Source organism: Oncorhynchus mykiss, chromosome 23, assembly GCF_013265735.2.
Source record: "Oncorhynchus mykiss isolate Arlee chromosome 23, USDA_OmykA_1.1, whole genome shotgun sequence".
Classification (NCBI taxonomy): Eukaryota; Metazoa; Chordata; class Actinopteri; order Salmoniformes; family Salmonidae; genus Oncorhynchus; species Oncorhynchus mykiss.
This window is the reverse complement of record NC_048587.1, coordinates 10219099-10246923: the sequence shown is the minus strand read 5'-3', so window position 1 is coordinate 10246923 and position 27825 is coordinate 10219099. Positions and strand designations below refer to the sequence as shown.

Here is a 27825-nt window from a genome sequence, read left to right as displayed (position 1 = left end):
TCAGTTTCTGTTGTGACCACCATTTGCCTCATGCAGTGCGACAGATTTCTTTCGCATAGAGTTGATCCGGCTGTTGGTTGTGGCATGTGGAATGTTGTCCCACTCCGCTTCAATGGCTGTGCGAAGTTGCTCGATATTGGCTGGAATTGGAACAGGCTGTCGTACAAGTCAATCCAGAGCATCCCAAACATACTCATTGGGTGACATGTCTGGTGAGTATGCAGGCCATGGATTAACTGGAACATTTTCAGCTTCCAGAAATTGTGTACAGATCCTTGCGATATGGGGCCGTGCATTATCATGCTGAAACATGAGGGGATGTTGGCAGATGAATGGCATGACAATGGGCCTCAGGATCTACGTCACCGTATCTCTGTGCATTCAAACTGTCACAGATAAAATGCAATTGTGTTCGTTGTCCGTAGCTTATGCATGCCCATACCATAACCTCACAGCCACCATGGGGCACTCTTATCACAACATTGACATCAGCAAACTGCTCGCACACTCAACGCCATAAGTACAGTTGAAAGCGGGATTCATCCATAAAGACCACACTTCTCCAGCGTGCCAGTGGCCATTGAAGGTGAGCATTTGCCTATTGAAGTCGGTTACGACGCCGAACTAAGACCCTGGTGAGGACGACAAGCATGCAGATGAGCTTCCCTGAGGTTTCTAACAGTTTGTGGTATTCTTATTCATTCTTCATTTGTGCAAACCCACAGTTTCACCAGCTATCCAGGTGGCTGGTCTCGGACGATCCCGCAGGTGAAGAAGCCGGATGTGGAGATCCTGGGCTGGCGTGCTTACACGTGGTCTATGGTTGTGAGGCTGGTTCTCTAAAACGGCGTTGGGGCAGTTTATGGTTGAGAAATTAACATAAATTCTCTGGCATGCCAATTGCATGCTCCCTCAAAACTTGAGACATCTGTGACATTGTGTTGTGTGACAAAATTGCACATTTTAGAGTGGCCTTTTATTGTCCCCAGCACAAGGTGCACCTGTGTAATGACCATGCTATATAATCAGCTTCTTGAAATTCCACACTTGTCAGGTATATGGATTATCTTGGCAAAGGAGAAATGCAAATTTGTGCACAACATTTGAGAGAAATAAGCTTTTTTTGTGTGCATACAGAACATGTATTTATTTACATATTCACTGTAATTTAAGCTTTAAAACAGCAGTTTTCTCCCTGCCTCATGAAAATAATAAGAATGCCTAGAGCGTGCAAAGCTGTCATCAAGGCAAAGGGTGGTTATTTGAAAAAACTAAAATATAAAATATAACACTTTTTTTTTGGTTACTACATGATTCCATATGTGTTATTTCATAGTTTTAATGTCTTCACTATTATTCTAATGTCTTCACTATTATTCTACAATGTAGAATAGTAAAAATAAAGAAAAACCCCTGATTGAGTAGGTGTTCTAAAACTTTTGACCTGTAGTGTATATCACACTGTACCGCAGCTCTTCAGCACTACAGATTGAATTATAGAGCCCTAAGATGACTTTTCCTTCTTGAGCTCTAACCCCATGAGGGCTAATCATAACACTTTACAATCACTGTAAATTGACCCCGTTTTAGGTTGCACTATTATAATAATGTATAGTGTAAGCTATTATAAATGCTTAAAAAAGCTTTAAATTCATTCATGAAACTTTACTTTATAACTTCCTTTTCATTTTTTCCAACTCAATTTATCACTGTGTCCCAACAAAGTCTTTAAAAATATATACATCTGTTTATTTCTTTGTCAATTTCGAAATACTTAATTACTTAATAAAAAACAATTCAGCTAACGTAATCTAATTTTAACCATCATGAAAGGTCCCGCAGTCCAAATCGTGTTTTTCACCAAAGTAGTATGACCAAAGTATGGAAAATGACTGTTGCTGGTATATTGATAAAGTTTGATTATAAAGGTACTGGATTCCTCCTCTGTGTCAACTTGAATTCAGGAGGCAAGATAATTTAGGCTTTGTGTGACATCACATATAGCCACTCATTTGAATACACCAATGGTAACGTCTTATTCCCTTACCTAATTTAAATAAGTACTGTCTTGTAACCATCATCGTTGAAGGGGTATTCACAGAGGGGTGTGGTTTACATAGCTAGCTAGCTAGTCAACTGGTGCCAGAATTTGACTGTGGGGTGTCAGCAAATACAATTACATGTTTTCCCTATTCATCTAAGGCAAAGATACTTATACCCCTTTCATCTAAATGATTAATAATGGATTTATTTTATATAGCGCTTTTCATTACGAGAATAATTTGTCACTTTAAAAACAAATTTTGTGATCTGGCAGTTCTTGGGAGATGGTCATCTTCAGATGATATGCAGTTCGGAAAGGTAGTCTCTTGAGTGGAGGGAGCATTGATGCTACTGTCTTTGGTGTTAGCTAGTTACTGGCTAGCTAGGTCTTCAGCCAGCATGGAACCAAATTGGGGAGGGTAGTTTCAAGTGCAACAGAAAAGACACGCCAAACAGAAGCTGTATAAAACATGTATAGTCATGGTTTATGGACATGGCCTGGGAGTTAATATACACTGAGTATACAAAACATTAAGAAAACCTGCTCTTTCCATGACATAGACTGACCAGGTGAAAGCTATGATTCCTTATTAAATCCACTTCAATCAGTGTAGATGAAGGGGAGGAGACAAGTCAAAGAAGGATTTTTAAGCCTTGAGACATGGATTGTGTATGTGTGCCATTCAGAGGCACACATACACAATCTGGTGCGCCTGACACCTACTACCATACCCTGTTCAAGTGCCTTTGAACAGGGTATGGTAGTAGGTGCCAGGCGCACCAGTTTGTGTCAAGAACTGTAATGCTGCTGGGTTTTTCGCGCTCAACAGTTTCCTGTGTGTATCAAGAATGGGCCAACCCCCAAAGGACATCTAGCCAACTTAACAACTGTGGGAAGCATTGCAGTCAACATGGGCATCCCTGTGAAACACTTCCAACACCTTGTAGAGTTCATGCCTCGAATTGAGTCTGTTCTGAGGTCAAAGGGGGGGGTAACTTAATATTAGGAAGGTGTTCCTAATGTTTGGTATAGTCTGTATTTTTTTTTTTAGGTGTACCCAAACATGTAATTTCACAGATCATGCGTTGATTTCTGATATCAGTATTTCCGTTTGAGTAGGTTACTCTCTCCACTCACATAAAGAGAACAATATGTCACTCACACTTGAGGGATACACAGTAAGGTTTATTCAAATGTATTACATTCAAATTATTGGTATTATTATTTCTAATGTTTAACAAACCAATGTTATGGTTATGATATTAGTGCAATTTCCAGATTTGAGTTACTCGTAACATTGATTGCATCAGTAGTGGACATGCAGGCACAGACCCTGATGCATGGGCATGCAAGCACACATGTTCTCTTTCACCTCCTCTCGTCCAGACACCCATGGAGGACCTAGCTACTACCTGAATGTGGTTGTACTGATGGTCATCACCTTGTTAGCTAACAGCCTTATCATGTCTGGTAGACTGTTGTAACTATCTGGAGCGCTACCTGACCATGGTCCACGCTGTCGCTCAGAGTTCCCTGGTACAAGTGTCGTCTGGTAGGGATTGTACTTTTTATCCTTTCCAAACAAAACGTTTTTTTGGTCTGTTCCTACTGGCTATTATGATCATGTGCGTCTGCAGCGTGACTGTTCTGACAGCTCTGATTCGTCCAGGGTTGGGGGTGGGACAGGGAGCGGAGGGACCAATCAAAGATGAGGGCATTCAGAATCATCATGGTCATCCTGGCAGTGCTGGTGGTCAGTATTGGTCGTGTCTATTGAATGAAGTGCTTTGTACAATGAGATGTGCGTAGCTCGCTCAGTCACCTATGTCAGTGTCTGAATCCCAAATCACCCCTCTTTCCTCCCATTTGCACAAATGTCCCAAAGCTGAGGGAGTGAAAATTATCGAGAGTGAAGGGCTAATTAGACCCTCAGATAGCCACTAATGACCAAGCCAGCAAGGCTGCAGGCTTCAGAGCAGAGCAAAGTGCTATTCCAAGACGCACTGCAATATGTTTGGAGTTTGCGCAATTCCATACAAAAGAATTGGGAGACGTTCATAATTATATGCAATATGCATCTGTTTATGTCTAATTTCGAGACTTGGCACATGTAACAGATCAAACACCTCCCAAATGAAATGTTTAACTGTTACTGAGGTTTGTGTCTTGTAAAACGACAAGGGGGATTTGTTCATTTGAATTTGAAGCTCATTTTATTTTTTAAAAATGAACATGAATTGCATCATTCAAGTCAGGAGTGTGTCCCGATGTTGATGAGTTTATCAATCCCATTGTCACGCTCTGAAAGTCACCCTCTGGGTTTCTTCAGCAACACGTGACAACAGAGGGCCCTCCCAAGAGAGTTGGTAGGGGGGGGGGGGGGGGGGGGGGGGGGGGGGGGGGGGGGGGGGGGGGGGGGGGGGGGGTACTGGATTCAACGTCTGTTTCCCAACTTTGGTACTCAAGTACACCCAACATTATATTTTTGTTGTGGCACCAGACAAGCGCAACTGATTCTACTTGTCAACTAATCATCAAGCTCTTGACAAGTTGAATTAGGTGATTTTTGTCTGGGGCTACAACAAATGTGTTGTTGGGGCCTTGGGGTTACTCAAGGACCAGAGTGGGGAACGCGAGTTTGGAAAACTGCATTGTCTTCAAAACCATTGGACTAGTGACTAATAATTAGGTTTTATGTTAAAAGGTGTCCAACCCTTTCTTTTCACTAGAAATTGTATTGTTTCAAAAGGAGCATTTGGCTATTTTAAGGATCACAGGTCATTTTAATTATTCATATATTAAATTGTACAGTTTAAGCATCAAGTAATATGTAGTATTTTGAGTAGTGTAATTCATAAATTGTTATAAAACATTAGCTTTACAATATTTACTCCCCATTTAGGCAAACAGCTCAAGACTTGTAGTAGTTACAGTAAATGCACCGAACACAAACAAGACGGGGGATCAGCTTATTTTCTTCCAATAATCATTTTTATTGAGACCCTTTTACATTGAAAAGGGAATTTTGTCAATCGCTGAGCTTTATTCATCATTAAAACAATTCTGCCATTTACATTCAATACTTTGAGCAACCAAGATAATACATTTTCAAAAACGTGCAATACACCCTCAATGTTTCCAGGAAATGTTAACTCCTCGTCGCCTGCTATTAGCTGAAAATGGCACACAACATCAGTTCTAAAATCTAGAGTTCAGGTTTCTAACAGGGCTTCAGTGAGTAAAATAATGAATGGTGACGTAACTGACATTTAAATTAAGGCTTCTTTGTAAATTATATTGAATATATTCAATATGTCAGCCCTGCATTGCACACCCATCTACAGTATATACAGAATTAGGTTTGTGGAGGTCCTGTGTTACTAAAGAGTACATGCTTGGAAATCCTTATTTTAAAATCAGGTTGAGGGTTATATAAATGTTTGGCCTTCCTGACCCTTTTCCTTTATAAGTGACATTTACAGGTATAATCAAATAATAACATACAGATTTACACGCATTTTCAAGAAATTCGGCTAGTACAATGTCAAGAGATAAAGACAGTGAAGCAAATAAAATGTAAATATACATAATGGCACGCAAATCCATACTCATTCGAAGATTTACAGCTAACATGTGAACCCTAAAAGTGCTTCTTAAAACAGGAGACTGAAAATGTGTTTACTCACATCTGTCAAAAGTTCAGAAAGTGATTTAAAATCAGCAAACGCACAATCAGAGTTGATGGGGAGAAACTAACCATTTAAAGAGCTTTATGTTCCTATGCAATGTCCTGTGACAAACTAGGGTATTCAAATGACCTTTTAAGTCCATTTTAGGCTACATTAAGTAGTAAACAAAAACTCATATTTTTTTATTTTATTTAATTTTTTAAAGATATCCCCTATATAAAAGCATGAAAATTCAGTCCAAGTTTGGTTTCAACCACCTGTTGACATTTAATTTGTACATAACTTCAGCCAATAACCCCCCCCCCCCCCCCCCCCTCACTACTTGTCTTTATAAATAACATTTGCTTCCTCATATATCTGAGAGTTAAGCTATTGTTCCTGATCTTCTCTGCTTTAACACAATCTCTCCAGATGATTAGATTACAATGCTAATTTCTTTATCTTCTCCTAATTGAAAGTCCACTAATTCTGAATTGGTGACATGCCTGTGTTATTGATATGAGTGAGAGCCTGCTCACTGTGTCTGGTAGCCAGCCATGTTGAAGTTTCCCTGGTTGGGCATCACAGGACCGGTCTGGGGCTGGGACGGTGCCGGGGATCCAAACCCTCCAACCCAGGCTGGGGACTGGGACTGTCTGCAAGAGAGAAGACAACCACAGTATGGGTCAAGGAATGACACAGAGGCTGGTAAGTGAAAGCTTTGGGCTATAAAACACTGATTGCATTTGTCACCTTGAAAGGTTCTGTGCTGCTGCAGCCAGAATGGAGTCCCTGTGAACAAGATCTCATAGTTTAGTGTAGCTCTGGAGTCAAACCATTTCACCAGGTTCGCCAATGACACTGGATATAAGGCCTATGCTTGCAAATGTCAACATGAAACTGTGGTAAAGGAGAATATTGTTGACAGAAAAGTAGTAATGGTGTTGAAATGTTAAATAGATACTGTTGAGGAAAGCAAACAGTCTTGATAAAAATGTTCTGAATGTAACCAGCAATGTGAGCCTCTTTTGTGCAATCACACCAGGAAGCCTACAGTATAGTCTGAAAAAAGAACAGAGCTCCCTAATGAACAAGTGCTGCAAACAACTGAACGAGTATGGATACTAAGGAAATAATTATCATTTCAAGAGCATTTCACAATGTGCATGATCTGAGTAATTAGTTTATACTTACTCTACACCAAATCCTTGCTGATTCCAAGACTGTCCATAAGACACTCCATAAGAGGGCACTTGCCAACCATTTGCCATGTACTGTTGTCCATACTGCTGGGCCTGGGGGCTCCCATACATTTGGCTCCATTGTCCCCACTGACCCTGACCATACTCCATCTGTTTAAAGATACAATTGATCATAATCCAATAATTTTCTGGGTGAGTAAAGAGAAAAAAATGTGCACTTGGAAATGTCAATATTTTAATTGAGCAGTGTCTCAATTAAAGATACTTGTGTCCTACCTGTGGTACGCTTTTGGCCATGTCGGGGGATTCTTTGCCCCAGTAGCACTTCACTATGTGGCATTCGATGGATGTTCCATTTACAGAAACAATTGCATGGGCAGCACTTTCATGGGAGGAAAACCTGTCAGAAGAACACAAATGTCGACAAGAAACGGTGGTCAAGAAAAGTAATTCAGCACTGCAATCACAGTGTAAAATAAAAAATGTGCAACATGAGAGGAATTTGTTTTTTTATGGTTGACAGTGTTAAGGAATAAGTACCGTTTCAAGAATATCAATCATAGGAAAACACACTGTAATAACTTATGAATAAACAAACTATTTATAAAGAGTGTACATACTATTCATAAATTAATATTTCATTCATGAGCATTTATACCATTTAAAACATGCTTAAAATAATTTATAAGGATATATAATAATAATAATAATATCCAAATTATTATAAAGCATAACCAAAAAAGGATGTAATAAAACCATTTAACTACTTCCACAAATAAATCTGATTGGATTCTACAGTAGACATTATTATTGGGGGCTTTTGGTGTAGTATTAGAAGATTTATTATTGAGTCATATACCGGTACTGCCATCTACAGGCAGAATGAGGCAATACATAGTGTTGTACATAAATAAAATAGGGAATCTTTGCTCAGAATAAAACGGTACCTGATGAAAGAGTAACCTTTCTCTGGGAAAACTCTTATTTCCATGATTTGTCCAAAGGGTGAAAATGTCTGTCGCATGAGATGCTCTGCAAGGAAAAAGATTTCAATGAAACAATCATCCACCTTTGTCTGCCAACCCAGTCTTTGTTTCCCCAAACTCTATTTGTTGGGAACATCTAAAGATTGATTCTAAACAGTCTGAGTGTAACTTTTCATGTTTAAATTAACTTGCCTGATAGTCCGGACTGGATTCCTCCACAGTACACGGTGCAGTTCTGGGGACTGGATTGGTTCACTACATCTTCAAACCTCAGCTGCTTCGAGCCATCTGGTGTAAATATACAAAGGAGATAAATATCAGCCTCATAACTCCCTTTTCAACTCTATTAAAGCAACACAGTCTTATCTCACTCATACTTACTGTCTTGCACATTCTTTGGGGCGGGTGGCTTGCGAGTTGCCCAGTTGGTCCTTATCTGGCGTCCCCCTAACCACTGTCCCCCCATGTGCACAATGGCATTCTCTGCATCCTGTTGTTTAAAACAAAAGACAACGTTTCCTCTCCAGATTCTACATTGTTCTATACATATTCTATAAACTATGTGCTATTATTATTATGTCATTTAAAACATGTTTTGCATACTAAACGATGGAAAATAATATATATTCAACAGGAATAATTATCAAATAAACTACAACTTGTACTTAAGTTACAAAATAAACCAACAGAGCACACAAAATGTGCATTTACAGTGTACTTATTTATAAAACTTTAAAATTATCTTAAGATCAAATCTAGTGAAAATAGAAAATAGTAAACAGAAATAGAAATAACCTTCATCTTGTGTTCCTGCACCGGAGCCTTACCAGTTTGTTATAGAAGGACACAAATCCATACCCCTTAGATTTCGCTGTAGTCATGTCCTTCACAACACGAGCATCCCTGGAAGGACACAAGACAATAGCATCAGACCATTGCACCACTGTATAACATGCATAAATTAAAAGGAACCACACACACACACACACACACACTGAACTTCGAATCGACTACATTGTCCCCTAAAATCCCAATAAATATCTTAAAGGTGCTACACATAGGATTTGTTTAAATTTTTGCATTGTAATTTCAGAAAAGGTCCATAATATATCTGCCATAATATATCTGCATTAACAGTGTAATGATAGTGTTTTACAGTATTACTTACTGTACCTGCCAGTGTTGTGATTGGCTGTGATAGTCTTGATTTCTCCCGCCGGAACAGCATCTGTCGTCAAAATGGGAAAGCTGTTCTGACTATGTGGCATTGTTATCTAGTGGAAATCGCTCTGTCCTTTCCTGGTTGCAAAAATTCTACACTGTTCACTTAACTTCAGTTTATGTGAGAAAACAAGCACTGAATAGTGTAGGGAATCATTTTGCAATCTAAATCGCTGTGAAATATATTTTCAAAAACAATAAATACCGTTTTTACAGCTGTTTGAAGCTGTAACCGTTTCAGTTTTGGTCCACCAGCTTCAAACAGCAGAATAAAAAAATAACATTATGTTATTGAAAAGATAAATACACAGCAATTCAGATGGTACAATGATTTCCTACACTATTCAGTGCTAGTTTTCTCACTTAAACTGTAATTTTGCGAACAGTGTAGAATTTTTGCAACCAGGAAAGGACAGAGCGATTTCCACTAGATAACAATGCCACATAGTCAGAACAGCTTTCCCATTTTGACGACAGATGCTGTTCCGGCGGGAGAAATCAACAGAATGATATCCCAGCCAATCACAACACTGGCAGGTACAGTAAGTAATACTGTAAAACACTATTCAAGCACCTTTAACTACCTTAAAAACCCTCAACTGATTACTGATAAAAAGGCAGCATTTGAAAACAAAAACAAGTACAAACAAATGCAACCTACACTGATAGTTTAACTGCTTCTTTCTCCAGATTCATTTTCAGTTAAGGGTTCCCTGTCAAACAGTGCCACATTATAATCCACAACACTTCTTATGGACTACCATGCATTCCTAATATCTGCTGATGGTGCTCATCCTACCAATATAAATATATATAAATATCAAAGAGAAAAAAGGAATTAAAATGGCATACATGGCCTGTTAACAGATTTCTTTATTTTTCCTGGTAAATTCTTTACCACCATTATGGAGTTTGGTGAGCTGCAAATTTGAAAACATTTTCAGATTTTTAGGAAAGGAGCATAAAAACTATCAACATTAACAAACCAGAATCAGTTTTACACAAATCTTTAAGTATATGTATTGAATATTGGAGTTTGTTATACTAAACTAGGTCATGTTAATACAAAAACACAAAAAGAGAGGAATAGAATAAATAGAGAAAAAGTCTACATCTGAGTTTCCAGTGTGCACAGTTCCTTGCTGTTAGACTTCAAGCTCCTGTCCAATCCTATGAGCATTTCTGTAAAAATAACCAGAACGCTATTACTTAACTGAGACTCACAACTACTGAAAGGCTGAATGCTTTTCAGGGTTACACATACAAAGCTTGACCTGCAATCTTATATTTGACATAGCAAACAACTTACCATTTCCTACATTTATCAAAAAAGCACGAGGGGAAAACAGAAAGCTGACATTCAATGTTGTCAGTGAAAATAGTTGAGTTGTGAAATTAGTGGGGTTTTAGTCAACGAATTACAATTGAAAATAATTTGTCACTTGTTCTGTCATCCTGCTTTTCACAAATGATCAAAACAGGGATAGAGATGTATGTATCAAGACTGGGTGTGATGTGCTTTAAAATGTTATTTCAACCAATAATCAAAGAAATTACATTTACAGTATACCACACATTCGGAAAGTATTCAGACCCCTTGACTTTTTCCAAATGTTGTTATGTTACAGCCTTATTCTATAATGGACTAAAGAAAAAAAATGTCCTCAACCTATACACAATACCCCATAATGACAAAGCAAAAACAAGATGTATTACAAATGTATTACAAATAAAACAGAAATATCTTATTTACATAAGTATTCAGACCCTTTGCTGTTAAGACTCTAAATTGAGCTCAGGTACATCCTGTTTCAATTGATCATCCTTAAGATGTTTCTTCAACTTGGAGTCCACCTGTGGTAAATTCTATTGATTGGACATGACTTGGAAAGGCACACACCTGTCTATAATAAAGGTCCAACAGCTGACAGTGCATGTCAGAGCAAAAAATCACCCCAAGGGGTCGATGGAATTGTCCAAATAGCTCCGAGACAGGATTGTGTTGTGGCACAGATCTGGGGAAGGGTACCAAAGAATTTATGCAACATTGAAAGTCCCCAAGAACCCTGTGGCCTACATCATTCTTAAATGGAAGAAGTTTGAAACCACCAAGACTCTTCCTAGAGCTGGCCGCCACTCCTCGGTAAAAGGCACATGATAGCCCACTTGGAGTTTGTCAAAAGGCACCTAAAGGACTCTCAGACCATGAGAAACAAGATTCTCTGGTCTCATGAAACCAAGATTGAACTTTTTGCCCTGAATGCCAAGTGTCATGTCTGGAGGAAACCTGGCACGATCCCTACAGTGAAGCATGGTGGTGGCAGTATCATGATATGGGGATGTTTTTCAGTACAGAGAGATCCTTGATGAAAACCTGCTCCAGAGCATTCGGGACCTCAGACTGGGGCAAAGGTTCACCTTCCAACAGGATAACGATGCTAAGCACACAGCCAAGACAACGCAGGAGTGGCTTAGGGACAAAGTCTCTGAATGTCCTTGAGTGGCCCAGCCAGAGGACTTGAACTCTAGAGACCTGAAAATAGCTGTGCAGCAACTCTCCCCTTCCAACCTCCCAGCGCTTGAGAGGATCTGCAGAGAAGAATGGGAGAAACTCCCCAAATACAGTTGTGCCAAGCTTGTAGCGTCATATCCAAGAAGATTCGAGGCTGTAATCGCTGCCAAAAGTACTTCAACAGAGTACTAGGTAAAGCAATACTTAAGTAAATGTTATATATTTCAGTTATTTTTAAATTTTTGCACATTTATTAAATAAAATAACTGTTTTTGCTTTGTCATTGTGGGGAATTGTGTGTAGATTGATGAGGGGGGGAGAAACTATTTAATACATTTTAAAATAAGGCTGTAATGTAACAAAACGTAGAAAAAGTCAAGGGGTCTGAATACTTTCCGAGTGCACCGTATATACTGTATGTGGTTACACATCTATTCTGTTCATGGACCTCTTACAAACACATTCATTATGAGAAGATCTCTAAAGTTACTTGAATGATTCGAAAAATAACAGAGAAAACCAATTTCCAGGAGATGTCAAGTCTGGATACAACATACTAAATCCGACAAGCTTAAAACACAAAGCAACTTACGAGATTTTCCCAAAAGGTGCAAATGCAGCTTTGATATCCTCAGTGGTGATCTCAGGGCTCAGGTCTCCAACAAATACATGGAAGTGATCTGAAATTATCAAGACAGAATAACTATTATTCTCTAATGTAGCTACTGGGTGGCAGGTAGCCTAGCAGTTAGAGCGGTGGGCCAGTAACTGAAAGGTCGCTGGTTCGAATACCCGAGCCGACAACGTCGAAAATCTGTCAATGTATCCTTGAACAAGGCATTTAAAGCGTTGCTTGTCCTTATATTTATATATTCTTAATTCCATTCCTTTACTTAGATGTGTGTATATGTTATGTATTTGTTAGATATTACTGCACTGTCGGAGCTAGAAGCACAAGCATTTCGCTACACCCACTAAACACGTATGTCACCGTACTACTAAATTTCACTGCACTTATCCGGTGTATGTGACAATAAATCTTATAGATTTTTTTTACTGAGAAAAAATAAACAAAGATAGCTCAGATGTGCGAGTGCATTTAGAATTGTTTTTATTATTTTTTACTGCCTTTGTAGTAATAGATGAAAAGGTTCAAATGTAAAACACTTACTAGATGTGTCTTTCTTCTGGCTACTTGGAGTGGTTGCCCAATTTACTTTGACCTCCTGAAGAAAAAAACAGTTCACAGAACAATGAAACGTAAGTGGAGCAAAGACATTCATTCCATGTCCCTTAAAGCAACTGTGAAAGGTTTTACAACTAGGGTTGAATATTATTCCGGTATTTCACAGATGTTCCATCCTGAGAATAAATCACTTTTCTCCCAGGTGACCGTGTTTCCAGCCAAAACCGGAAGTGTCATTCAAAAGCATTATAAGGCATATAAATATGTCTGGATTTGATTAGAGCTTTGATCAGCAAGAACATTCTAACCTGATGCTACCTGCGCCTGATGAGCCACATATTAAATACATTTTATGATCCCTACATTAACGATATTGAATGAGCCCAAGCCCAAAAATGCCCAAATGATTGTGCAGTTTTCCAATATATACAGTTGAAGTCGGAAGTTTACATACAACTTGGCCAAATACATTTACACGCAGTTTTTCACAATTCCTGACATTTAATCCTAGTAAAAATTCCCTGTCTTAGGTCAGTTAGGATCCCCACTTTATTTTAAGAATGCGAAAACGTCAGAATAATAGTAGAGTGTAATTTATTTAAGCTTTTATTTCTTTCAATACATTCCCAGTGGGTCAGAAGTTTACATACACTCAATTAGTATTTGGTAGCATTGCCTTTAAATTGTTTAACTTGGGTCAAAAGTTTTGGGTAGCCTTCCACAAGCTTCCCACAATAAGTTGGGTGAATTTTGGCCCATTCCTCCTGACAGGGCTGGTGTAACTGAGTCAGGTTTGTAGGCCTCCTTGCTCGCACACGCCTTTTCAGTTCTGCCCACAAGTTTTCTATAGGATTGAGGTCCGGGCTTAGTGATGGCCACTTCAATACCTGGACTTTGTTGTCCTTAAGCCATTTTGTCATTGTCTATTTGGAAGACCCATTTGCAACCAAGCTTTAATTTCCTGACTGATGTCTTGGGATGTTGCTTCAATATATCCACATAGAATCATGAAGGAAAATTATCTATTTTATGAAGCGCACCAGTCCCTCCTGCAGCAAAGCACCCCCACAACATGATGCTGCCACCCCCGCGCTTCATGGTTGGGATGGTGTTCTTTGGCTTGCAAGCTTCCCCCCTTTTCCTCCAAACATAACAATGGTTATTACGGCCAAAACAGTTATATTTTTGGTTCATCAGACGAGAGGACATTTCTCCAAAAAGTACGATCTTTGTCCCCATGTCCCCACGTAGTTTGGATTTTTTAATGGCGGTTTTGTAACAGTGGCTTCTTCCTTGCTGAGCGGCCATTCGGGTTATGTCGGAATAAGACTAATTTTACTGTGGATTTAGATACTTTTGTACCCGTTTCCTCCAGCATCTTCACAAGGTCCTTTGTTGTTGTTCTGGGATTGATTTGCACTTTTCGCACCAAAGTATGTTCATCTCTAGGATACAGAACGCGTCTCCTTCCTGAGCGATGTGACGGCTGCAAAGGTCCCATGGTATTTATACTTGCATACTATTGTTTGTACAGATGAACGTGGTACCTTCAGGCATTTGGAAATTGCTCCCAAGGATGAACCAGACGTGTGGAGGTCTACAATCTTTTTCTGAGGTCTTGTCTGATTTCTTTTGATTTTCCCATGATGTCAAGCAAAGAGGCACTGAGTTTGGCCTTGAAATACATCCACAAGTACACCTCCAATTGATTCAAATGATGTCAATAAGCCGATCTAAAGCCATGACATAATTTTCTGGAAATGTCCAAGCTGTTTAAAGGCACAGTCAACTTAGCGTATGTAAACTTCTGACCCACTGGAATTGTGATAAAGTGAATTATAAGTGAAATAATCTGTCTGTAAACAATTGTTGGAAAAATTACTTATGTCATGCGCAAAGTAGATGTCCTAACCAACTTTCCAAAACTATAGTTTGTTAACAAGAAATTTGTGGAGTGGTTGAAAAGCGAGTTAATGACTCCAACCTAAGTGTATGTAAACTTCCGACTTCAACTATACATGATACAGGCTACTACACATTACGCACGACAGAAAAACATAAAAGCCCATAGACGTCGTTAGCTATATGCTCTCGTGTAAATAAATTAAACTAGCTCCAGTAGGCTAATCTTTTTGAGTGTGAATTTATTGTATTATATGGACTGAAATTATGCACCTCGTTCAAACCATGATAATGCAGAAGAAAACATATGATTCTAGTGCAGCATAGGTATAGGCTTCCGTATTTTTATATTTTTTATATTAGGGACCATTTGCATAGTTATTAGGCTGACGCATATACAGTGCATTCGGAGAGTATTCAGACCCCTAGACTTTTTCCACATTTTGTTACGTTACAGCCTTAACATTTATTAAATTGTTGTTTTGCCTCAATCTACACACATTACCCCATAATGACAAAGCAACAACACGTTTTTAGAAATGTTTGCAAATGTGTATATACAGTGGGGCAAAAAAGTATTTAGTCAGCCACCAATTGTGCAAGTTCTCCCACTTAAAAAGATGAGAGGCCTGTAATTTTCATCATAGGTACACTTCAAATATGACAGACAAAATGAGAAAAAAAAAAATCAGAAAATCACATTGTAGGATTTTTAATTAATTTATTTGCAAATTATGGTGGAAAATAAGTATTTGGTCAATAACAAAAGTTTCTCAATATTTTGTTATATACCCTTTGTTGGTAATGACAGAGGTCAAACGTTTTCTGTAAGTCTTCACAAGGTTTTCACACACTGTTGCTGGTATTTTGGCCCATTCCTCCATGCAGATCTCCTCTAGAGCAGTGATGTTTTGGGGCTGTTGCTGGGCAACACAGACTTTCAACTCCCTCCAAAGATTTTCTATGGGGTTGAGATCTGGAGACTGGCTAGGCCACTCCAGGACCTTGAAATGCTTCTTACGAAGCCACTCCTTCGTTCCCCGGGCGGTGTGTTTGGGATCATTGTCATGCGGAAAGACCCAGCCACGTTTCATCTTCAATGCCCTTGCTGATGGAAGGAGGTTGTCACTCAAAATCTCACGATACATGGCCCCATTCATTCTTTCTTTTACACGGATCAGTCGTCCTGGTCCCTTTGCAGAAAAACAGCCCCAAAGCATGATGTTTCCACCCCCATGCTTCACAGTAGGTATGGTGTTCTTTGGATGCAACTCAGCATTCTTTGTCCTCCAAACACGACAAGTTGAGTTTTTACCAAAAAGTTATATTTTGGTTTCATCTGACCATATGACATTCTCCCAATCTTCTTCTGGATCATCCAAATGCTCTCTAGCAAACTTCAAACAGGCCTGGACATGTACTGGCTTAAGCAGGGGGACACGTCTGGCACTGCAGGATTTGAGTCCCTGGCGGCGTAGTGTGTTACTGATGGTAGGCTTTGTTACTTTGGTCCCAGCTCTCTGCAGGTCATTCACTAGGTCCAACCGTGTGGTTCTGGAATTTTTGCTCTTGTAATCATTTTGACCCCACAGGGTGAGATCTTGCGTGGAGCCCCAGATCGAGGGAGATTATCAGTGGTCTTGTATGTCTTCCATTTCCTAATAATTGCTCCCACAGTTGATTTCTTCAAACCAAGCTGCTTACCTATTGCAGATTCAGTCTTCCCAGCCTGGTGCAGGTCTACAATTTTGTTTCTGGTGTCCTTTGACAGCTCTTTGGTCTTGGCCATAGTGGAGTTTGGAATGTGACTGTTTGAGGTTGTGGACAGGTGTCTTTTATACTAATAACAAGTTCAAACAGGTGCCATTAATATAGGTAACGAGTGGAGGACAGAGGAGCCTCTTAAAGAAGAAGTTACAGGTCTGTGAGAGCCAGAAATCTTGCTTGTTTGTAGGTGACCAAATACTTATTTTCCACCATAATTTGCAAAAAAATGCATTAAAAATCCTACAATGTGATTTTTCTGGATTTCTTTTCCTCATTTTGTCTGTCATAGTTGAAGTGTACCTATGATGAAAATTACAGGCCTCTCTCATTTTTTTAAGTGGGAGAACTTGCACAATTGGTGGCTGACTAAATACTTTTTTTGCCCCACTGTGTATATATATATATATATATGAAAAAACTGATATCACATTAACATAAGTATTTAGACTTTACTCAGTACTTTGTTAAAGCACCTTTTGGCGGCAATTACGGTCTTGAGTCTTCATGAGTATGATGCTACAAGCTTGGCACACCTGTATTTGGAGAGTTTCTCCCATTCTTCTCTGCAGATCCTCTCAAGCTCTGTCAAGTTGGATGGGGAGAGTTGCTGCACAGCTATTTTCAAGTCTCTCCAGAGATGTTCGATCAGGTACAAGTCCTAGCTGGGCCACATTCAGAGACTTCTTCTTCTACTTCTGCGTTGTCTTAACTGTGTGCTTAGTGTCATTGTCCTGTTGGAAGGTGAACCTTCGCCACAGTCTGAGGGCCTGAGAGCACTCTGGAGCAGGTTTTTATCAAGGATCCCTCTGTACTTTTCTCCATTCATCTTTGCCTGGATCCTGACTAGTCTCCCAGTCCCTGCCGCTGAAAAAAAATGCCCCCACAGCATGATGCAGCCAACACCATGCTTCACTGTAGGGATGGTGCCAGGTTTCCTCCAAACGTGACGCTTGGCATTCAGGCCAAAGAGTTCAATCTTGGTTTCATCAGACCAGAGAATCTTGTTTCTCATGGTCTGAGTCTTTAGGTGCCTTTTGGCAAACTCCAAGCAGGCTGTCAGGTGCCTTTTACTGAGGAGTGGCTTCGTCTGGCTTCACTCTACTATAATGGCCTGATTGGTGGATTGCTGCAGAGATGGTTGTCCTTCTGGAAGGTTCTCACATCTCCACAGAGGAACTCTGGATCTCTGTCAGAGTGACCATCGGGTTCTTGGTCACCCCCTTGACCAAGGCCCTTCTCCCCCGATTGCTCAGTCTGCCCGGGCTGCCAGATCTAGGAAGAGTCTTGGTGGTTACATACTTCTTCCATTTAAGAATGATGGAGGCCACTGTGTTCTTGGTAGACCTTCAATGCTGCAGAAATGTTTTGGTACCCTTCCCCAGATCTGTGCCTCGACACAAACCTGTCTTGGAGCTCTACGGACAATTCCTTCAACCTCATGGCTTGGTTTTTGCTCTGACATGCACTGTCAACTGTGGGACCTTGTATAGACAGGCGTTTGCATTTCCAAATCTTGTCCAATAAATTGTATTTACCACAGGTGGACTCCAATCAAGTAGTAGAAACATCTCAAGGATGATCAATGGAAACAGGATGCACCAGAGCTCAACTTCGAGTCTCATAGCAAAGGGTCTGAATACTTATGTAAATAAGGTATTTCAGTTTTGATTTTAAACTCTAGCAAAAATGTCTAAAAATCTGCTTTCGCTTCGTCATCATGGGGTATTGTGTGTAGATTGCTGAGGAAATAGTTTTATTTAATTCATTTTAGAATAAGGCTGGAACGTAACAAAATGTGGAAAATGTCAAGGAGTCTGAATACTTTCCGAATGCACTCTATATACCTTTCATAATATTTCCCCTGTTATTAGCCTACCTCCTTAAAAACTCTCTATTGTTGCTTCATTCCTTCCTCGCTTTCAAAAGTTAAATGAAATAAGTTTTGTTGTCCTTGTCTTCATCATTCTAATGACATCCTTGAATAATATAGGTCTAGAATTAGATGCAGAAGGCTTTCACTTCTCTTCAAGAATGGTCATGGGTATGAATAAATAACTGCTATAGCCTACCGCCATTGCACATTCGCTCTTCTTTCAAACTACCCGTGAGTTCTATTGGCTGCTGTATTTAACATTCAGCAAAAAAGAGCTTGCGTCCCTCTTCAAATAGTCTATTGGTATAAAAAAATGCTCAAAAGAAGTATGTCCAGCAAGCTATTCTAGTCTAGCTTTTCCTGCATGGGACTACAAGAGCTAAGGAGCGTTTTTAAGGAGAGGCCAGCGGAGCACAGGTCTCTTGCGCAATATGCACACACAGAGATTACAAGTTAAAAGCTTATTATGCACAACCCATCATTAACTAGCTAAATATAAGGCTGATACTGCATTGAATGTATTACCTGAAAGAGGTAGGCTAGGACTATCTATATATAGGGCTATATAGCAATCTAGAACAGGATGATCTATTTGGATGCAATTTGAATGGAGTTGATAGAGGGAGAGAGACTGAGAAGAGTGCTTGCACGTGCACTAATTTATGGCAATGACATTCGAGTGACAGGCTGTTTAAAAACTCTGCAGCTGAAATAAAATGTTTTTTTATCTTCACAATTAAAAAACAAGGTGACCCACAAAAGCCAGATAGAGATGGGTAAATTAGACACACACTCTGTCTTTATATTACTGTAGCATAGGCTATGCTGCAGAAAATGTAGGCCTACCTGTCACAAGAACAAAAGTTACCATGATGAGCTGATACGTCTACATGCAATCTCGATTTAGACATGGCACGTAATTTAACAGTTCCATTTCACGCCATCCTTTATAAATAATCTACCGGTTTCTTGCAGTTATTTATCCCGGGGAAAAGGGAGTGGTGTTGTGCGGTAAATCCCGGTAAATCTCAGTAATTGGGTTCCTGCCATTCAACCCTAGTTATAACCAGCACTTCTTAGCAAGAAAACTGCCTCCACACAGAGTACTACATTTGAATGGAAAAATTACCTTTCCCAATATCTTCCTCCCGTTCATGGCTGCTAGGGCAGCAGCAGCATCTCTATGTTCAAAGAACTCCACAAAGCAATACGGGTCATTGCTTGACTGCTGCAAAACAGAAAATCCGACAGAAGAGTTCATCCTCCTGCTATCGGGTTGCTGAGGGAAAAAAAGTTGGGAGAGTATATTATTGCCAAACATATAACATTATTTGGAATACAACGGCAAGAATTGAGTAACCATGTAACTCTACTAGGGGGATTACCATGTATCATCAACATTGTCTTGCAATATGTAACATTGTTTAAAAGGCTGGGATTCAATAACCCTAGCTTTCCTCTTTGGGACAGATATGCCAAAGGCTAACCTAAAGGCTGTTCTGTACATAAAAAATAAAAAAATAAAAAATATATGTGATCTGATTGCATTCATTGCACATCTAGATAAAACCCACTATAATAGTAGAGGCCTTGAAAAAGGCCTAATCATACATTTACTAAAGGGGAGAGAAAAGTATCAGAAACAGAAAACACCCACTTTAAGATTAGTAAATATCTCCTGATATATCTGACTAAACAAGACATTCAGGAAAAAAAAAAAAAGAGATCAAACCAAAGAATGTCATCTAGTTCATATGGATGGAAGCCTATACCGTCTCACCCAGCTATGCTGGAGAAGTTGAGAGACTCGAGGACAGGTCCACTACAGGCCATTACATCAGCATCCCATGGTAGACCATATTAAAATAGCATACAAAAAAACAAATGGATAGAGTATGATCATAGATACAATTTGATCTGAAGCCATTCATGTGATTATTGTGATTTTGCTATTGTAAATGTTTTGTAGGCTTATGTAGCCAAATTGTATCTATGATCATACGTTATCCATTTATGTTTTTTGTATGCTATTTTAATATATGAGAATTAACCAATGATATCAGGCCACACCCGGCCATGATTACAGACACGTGTGTCTTTTGACACTATATAAATGAGTCATCCCGCAGTGTTTGTCATTATACCCTGATGAAGACAGCTTGTATGTCGAAACGTTGGACATAAATATTTTTGCATCTGAGCTCCTAGAGTGTGGCTCTCCTTTATTTTTTTTACGTGTTCCACTCCGCTAGCCAGCACCTCGCCTAAAAAGGTGTGCGTTTCTTTGCCTCTAGATTATGGTGTGTTTATCAACATGATGGAAATGTAATCAGTTTTAAGTAAAAAATAAGAACAAAGGCAACATTAAAATTTTATGGAAAATGGGACCCAATTATGTGAAAAACTGGTATGTGCCATAACCACGTTTCCATCCACTGTATTTATCAGAGTAAAGTCATACCATTGAAATTGACGTAAACGCTGATGAGCTTGATGCTCCTTTCCAAGGGTCTTATTCTGGTGACATCATGATTGACTGCCATTTGACAAATATTTTTTTTTCTTTTTGTTTTGATATTTTAATCTGCGTGCCCTGAACGCTTCTGGACAAAATCAACATGCGGACGCACACACGCATGCGGTCTAGTCAACATGTTATCCATAATAATCTCATGTAGACTAGCCTACCCGCACTGTATCTGCGAGCTGTTGGCTAGAGTGCATGTGCCAAGACCAGAGCAGGCACTATTTAACAGATTTTTTTCCCCCACAAAACTATTGGTAGTTGAAAATGCAATGGAAACACATTGAAATTTAGATTTTATTCAGTACATGAAAACTTAAGCGAAAAAGGATATTGTGTGCGCTAAGTCATCAAGCACTGATTTTTCTCCACAACAACTCTATTTGGTGGAAACACACCACTGGTGGGAAATGCATACCTTTTCTTTATGCAGATTTTTGCATGAAAATCTGTCACCAATTGGATGGAAACCTAGCTAATGACAGTTGTTACAGTCAAAGGTTAACCATAGTAGGTACCCTGTATACAGACTTGAATTCCTAGACTTAGTACATAATCCAATAAAATAATTGTCTCCATAAATCATCAAAGTTAATAGAGCAGAATACATCTTACCTCAGTTATCATTTTACAACTTTTGCAAGGTCCAATTTGGGTGAACAGCTGAAGAATCAAAATTTCTGTTACATCTCTGGACAGGTTACCAACATACCTAGGAAAAGGATGGGGTAAATTAGTGATCTTAGAAGGTTGGAAGCTGATGATTTAAGGATAGGCTACACTATGGAAGTTTAGTTGCTTAAAATGTCACTTTGAATGTTATTTATGGAATAATATCTCATGAATCTTTAGTTTTAGGCAGACAAATCTGCCTTTGTTAATGGTTGTGGGAAGGCATGGCCCTGTCTGTACAATGAGGACATATCTGGAAAAGAATTCTGTCCATTTAGGGGACTTTCGGCTCTAGGCCTAGGAGACCCCTTTTAGCAATAGAGCACCCCCAAAGGCAAAAGGTCTGAATATGCATTTTAAAGTTCAGCCTATAGGTCTGTATAGCCTCTAGATCTGAAATAAATGTAGACTGAAATAGTTATTTCAAATTGTATCAGTCACATGCTATGTAAACAACAGGTGTAGACTAAAAGTGAAATGCTTATGGACCCTTCCCAACAATGTAGAGACGAAAATGAGAAATAATAGAAAAATAATAACACGAGGAATAAATACACAATGAGTAACGATAACTTGGCTATATACACAGGGTACCATTACCGAGTCGACGTGCAGAGGTACGAAGTAGTTGAGGTAGATTTGTACATATAGATAGTGATAAAGTGACTAGGCAACTGAATAGATAATAAACAGTAACAGCAGTGTATGTGATGAGTTAATGCAGGTAGTTAAATAGTTAACCAATAGCTACCCGGATGAATTACTTAGCAGTCTCATTGGTTTGGGGGTGGAAGCAGTTTAGGGTCCTGTAAGGTCCTGACTTGGTGCATCGGTACCGCTTGCCGTGCAGTAGCAGAGAGAACAGTCTATGACTTGGGTGGCTGGACTCTGAACATTTTTAGGGCCTTCCTCTGACACCGCCTGGTATCGAGGTCCTGGATGGCAGGGAGCTTGGCCTCAGTGATGTACTGGGCCGTACGCACTACCCTTTGTAGCGCTTTGCGGTCAGATGGAAAGCAGTTGTCATACCAAGCGGTGATGCAGCCAGTCAAGATGCTCTAAATGGTGCAGCTGTAGAACTTTGAGGATCTGAGGGCCCATGCCAAATCTTTTCAGCCTCCTGAGGAGGACACAGCGTTGTCGTGCCCTCTTCACAACTGTGTTGGTGTGTGTGGACCATGATTATTCCTTAGTGATGTGGACACCGAGGAACTCTAACTGCTCCACTACAGCCCTGTCGATGTGGATGGGGGAGTGCTCTGCCCTCTGTAGTGCACGATCAGTTCCTTTGTCTTGCTGACGTTGAGGGAGAGGTTTTTGGAACCACACTGCCAGGTTTCTGACCTCATCCCTGTAAGCTATCTCATTGTTGTCGGTGATCAGGCCTACCACCGTTGTGTTGGAGTAGTGGCGGTCACACAGTCGTGGGTGAACAAGGAGTACAGGAGGGGACTACGCACAGACCCCTGAGGGGCCCCCGTGTTCAGGGTCAGCATGGCGGATGTGTTGTTGCTTACCCTCACCACCTGGTGGCGGCCCATCAAGAAGTCCAGGAACCAGTTGCAGAGGGAGGTGTTCAATCCCAGGGTCCTTAGCCTAGTCATGAGCTTGGAGGGCACTATGGTGTTGAATGCTGAGCTGTAGTCAATGAACAGCATTCTCATGTAGGTGTTCCTGTTGTCCAGGTGAATCTATTGAGGTGGTATGCGAATTGGAGTGGGTCCAAGGTGTCTGGGATGATGGTGTTGATGTGAGCCATGACCAGCCTTTCCAAGCATTTCATGGCTACAGGTGAATTTAGACAGGTTACCTTGGCATTCTTGGGCACAGTGACTATGCTGGTCTGCTTGAAACATGTAGGTATTACAGACTGGGTCAGGGAGAGGTAAAAAATGTCAGCGATGAAGATTGCCAGCTGGTCAGCGCATGTTCTGAGTAGGTGTCCTGGTAATCAGCTGGTCCTGAAGCCTTGTGAATGAATGTTAACCTGTTTAAAAGGTCTTACTCACATCGGCTATGGAAAGCGTGCTCACACAGTCGTCCGTGAGCAAACAGTCGTACATTGGCTAGCTAGCTATCTAACTTGCTAGCCACCTAACGTGCTAGCCAGCCAGCCCATAGAGAACACAGTGCATTGTGGGTTTTGCAATCGAATTGAGCTGCAACAGATTTCCACAATGATTTTTAAAACGTTTTTTTTTTTAAAACACGTTTTTTAACTTTATTATAACAACAAAATAAAACATTTGTTCAAAAAAATATTGTTCTTACATATTAGTGTTATGTAACACTGTAAATGATAGGAATTAGTGGTTTTGGGTGGATTTTTCCTTTAACATCCACTTCCGTATTGAGCACGTCATTGGTACTTCCTGTTTCAGTTTTTGCTTGTAAGCAGGAATCAGGAGGATGAAGTTATGGTCAGATTTGCCAAATGCAGGGTGAGGGACTGAGGGTGAGCTTTGTATGTAGAATAAAGATGATCTAGAGTTGTTCCACCTGCACAGGTGACATGCTGGTAGAAATGAGGTCAAATGGATTTCAGTTTTCCTGCCTTAAAGCCACCGACCACTAGGAGCGCCGCCTCTGGGTGAAAATGTTTTTGTTTTCTTATGGTTATGGCCATACTGAGTCCCTCAGTGGAGGTGCCATAATACCATTTAAAGCTAGTGGTCAAACAGGGAAATGGTTCCAATCATTTTCCCCATAAGGGATTTTAGAAACACTTAAGATAAGGGCTGCGTTTCAAGTAGGCGTACCCTGAAGTGACGTGTTGATAACCATGTAAATCTCTTTCGGACAAGGTGAGTTTTATCAATATATTCGGCTCTATTTACTCTCAGATTCGAAAATTCTAATAAGCATCAAAGTAGACATCATGCAAAACCTGCACGTCATCTCTAGCTGACACCTTTGCTAACAGGTATTGTGTCAATTGAAAACTTGCATAAGACAGTTCACAGAATTTTTTATTTAAATGAATGTAGCCAATTTATTAATTACTACATTTAGCTAACATTAGATAGTTCATCCAGAGATTCTTACCATTGCCTCAATTTGGCAGTCTCGTTCAGATCATCATGGCATTTGTAGTTCTTTATGATAGTCACATTAGCGTTTCCGAATATATTGATAAGTCACCTTGTCCTAGATAGAGTTACATGGTTATCAAAACGTCACGCCAGGGTAAGCCTACATGAAACACAGCCCTTATTTTAAAATGTTTCTAAAATCCCCTATGGGAAAAATTAATGGTGGAAAAATTATTGGAACCATTTCCCTGTTTGACCACTAGGTTTTATGGGTATTATGACTCATACACTGGTACTCTATACAGCTCATTGAGTGCGGGTCTTAGTGCCAACATTGGTTTGTGGTGGTAAATAGACAGCTAAGAATTTTTTTGATGAAAACTCTTGGTAAATACTATTTACCAAGAGAGTTTATCGAAATTTTTCTTAGCTGTCTATCATGAGGTATTCTAACTCCTGCAAGCAGAACCTTGAGACTTACATAATTAGAGATTGCGCACCAGCTGTTAACAATTAAGACCTAAATAGGTTAAACAAGGAGGACCAAGGCACTCTGTTTGCAATGAATTAAAGCCTAATTATTTATTATAGCTAGCTAGACTAACCAAAGTAACATAGTTACAGCTGTAGCTAGCTAACATATCTACTTGAGTTTATACTACCTAACATTAGATAATTAATTTCAAATAACACACTTTCACCTCACCACTTCAGTATGGAGACAAGGGGAAGGCATCACTTGACACCAATGTACGCATAATTAGCTGACAAACTTTTGTACATTGTGCTGTAACGCACAATTGACCTTATTTTAGTGCCTAAAAAAAGTAATACTTCCAGGTCAACTGTAATATGAATACCATTGTAAAGCACAATTTCTCCCCTATCCAGCGAAATTAATGAAGAGAACTTCATGCTGCACGTCTCTGCATGATTGAAGAAGGCAATGAGCTCCGTCTGGTCTTTTTTTAAATGACGGGAGAGGAAGCGAAACCTACTGTGTGAAAGGGGGAGATGTGGGAAACTGATTTTTTCACCCTATGGCTTATCTGTCCAACTTATCACCTCTAAACTGTAAATAAAACACTATAAAGAGTTTATATAAAATGTAATTACATACCTATTTGAAGATTTGTGTCGAATATGAATCGTTTTTAGGGCGGCGCTAAAGTTATCTTCAGAAGTAAACAGCGGCTGTCGCAGCTTTTGGGAGTCATGTTGACTTACAGTGATGACGCAAAAAATGAATACATTCAGTTGTACAATTGACTAGGTGTTGGTACTAAGTACCCTTTCTTATTTGTAATTGAAGAGAGAAGAGCTACACCAGGTGGAGAGACTGTACGACACAGAATGATTTGCATTATGCGTGCTGTATGTTATGTCATGAGACTTCACAATTTAATGTACAGCGTCAGAGGATTCCGTTTTTTCAACTTATCTCCAATACAATCGGGCAATTACCATGTCAATCAACGCATGAATAGAAACATAGTTCGCACCCCAGATTTTGACGCCAACACAGTCCCATTTGTTTTCATTGCTGCCTCGTTTGAGCAAGTTTGTACGGAATGGGGTTAGTCAACAGTAAATACACCTGCGTTGCTAAAAACAATTCGTTGTTGCGGGGAGATTTACATACATTAGCTTTGCTTTCAAATGTATTAGGTTGGACGAAACCAGTCTATGGGAAGCCAGAAGTTAAATACAATTCCATTAATATACTGCGTTGGCGGGCAGGAAGGTTGATCATTATAACGGGGGAATTTGAGATATTTAAAGGATCGTATTATTAAAACAGATTGAAACGTGAGTCTGTTGGAGACTCACTTCCTCTGTTTACCTCATGTCAAAATAAAAGTCCACCACAAATGATTCACTTATTGTCCACATATGACGTACGTGCAGGACTTTTATTTTGAAATGTTTAAAAGCACCTCGCTGACAGCTAACGTTATCCAAAGCCAGCCAAGCTGAGGAACGTTCAACTCCGTTCTCGATATAAGAACGAAGTTGAGCGTGCCGACCTCAGCTTAGACCAGCCAGGATTGGGACATTTCAACATGAAGATAGCTAGTTAAGAAGATACCAATAGCTTGCTAGCTAAGTAGCTCTAACTAGCTGATGTGTCATGCAATATATTATTGCATAAGTTAATGTATATAGTTTGGTCAGCCTACTTGATAGTTCTGTAACCTTTGTTTCACTTGGAGAGAAACAGTATGCCGATGAGTGAGAGGTTGAAATGAGGAAGCTGTTGAGGTCGATAGCTAACTAACATTAGCAAGCTAACTTGGCAACGTCGTGACTGTTGTGTTGACTACTTACAGGGTTTTGGGGTGGCATTCGTCTTCCATGTTCAGAAATCGATTGGCATAAATGTCGACTAACGAACTGGGTGTGCTGAATTAAATAAGAAGAGGGCCTAAATCAATTTATTTCTACGTTATCTAAACTAGCTAGCTAAGAGAAAGAAAATGGCGCAAACCGGAGAGCCAGGAAGCTGATTGATGCACATGCGCATGTCGCCTACAGAGGGACTGGGAGTGAAAAATAAAGTTGAGTCAGCACTAGAAGAAAACAAGGCAACAGTAAACACTCACAAATGATGCAGCGGGAACGTAGTTAAAAATAGTAGCATACACTGCAAATTGACAGCAAGAATCCCAAACAGATATAGTACGTTAGGCTATTTGACAAAAACAGAACCGTTTCATACCTTACAGTGGGATACGATCACATAAACCTCTATGTATGGGAATACCTGGGAATAGATTTTCTAAATTAAAACTACTTTGAGCTCATTCCCTGCTGATTTTACAGTATTTGATGTCCTATATATATACACAGTGACAGTCAAACGTTTGAACTACTCATTCAACTCATTCTTTATTTGAACTATTTTCAAAATTGTAGAATAATAGTGAAGACATCAAAACTATGAAATAACACATGGAATCTTAAACAAATATATTTTATATTTGAGATTCTTTTTTGCCTTGATGACATCTTTGGCATTTTCTCAATCAGCTTTTTAAAAATGTTTTTTTTTTAATTAAATGTAATTAGGCAAGTCAGTTAAGAACAAATTCTTATTTACAATGACAGCCCACACTGGCCAAACTCAGATGACGCTGGGCCAATTGTGCACAACCCTATGGGACTCCCAATCACAGCCAGTTGTGATACAACCTGGATTTGAGCAAGGGTGTCTGTGGCGACACATCTAGCGCTGA

The 27825-nt window shown here is 39.7% G+C and overlaps 1 protein-coding gene across 5 annotated transcripts; it reads right to left on the bottom strand.

The window, feature by feature from the left end:
* Positions 1-5013: 5013 nt before the first annotated feature.
* Positions 5014-27127, bottom strand: LOC110502264 (nucleolysin TIAR). Of its 5 annotated transcripts, none has more exons than XM_036959757.1 (13): positions 26918-27124; positions 21501-21597; positions 19491-19640; positions 12805-12859; positions 12226-12313; positions 8728-8803; positions 8282-8390; positions 8093-8188; positions 7862-7946; positions 7191-7314; positions 6907-7064; positions 6466-6504; positions 5014-6368 (listed from the first exon to the last, which is right to left on the bottom strand). In XM_036959757.1, the coding sequence occupies exons 1-13, from the start codon at positions 26944-26946 to the stop codon at positions 6248-6250; spliced, it is 1227 nt and encodes a 408-aa protein (XP_036815652.1). In that variant the 5' UTR covers positions 26947-27124; the 3' UTR covers positions 5014-6247. The 5 variants fall into 5 exon arrangements, with proteins under 5 accessions (XP_036815652.1, XP_036815654.1, XP_036815655.1 ...); XM_036959759.1 differs by lacking the exon at positions 26918-27124 and adding an exon at positions 25710-25834; XM_036959760.1 differs by lacking the exon at positions 26918-27124 and adding an exon at positions 25296-25314.
* Between the last annotated feature and the right edge of the window lie 698 nt (positions 27128-27825).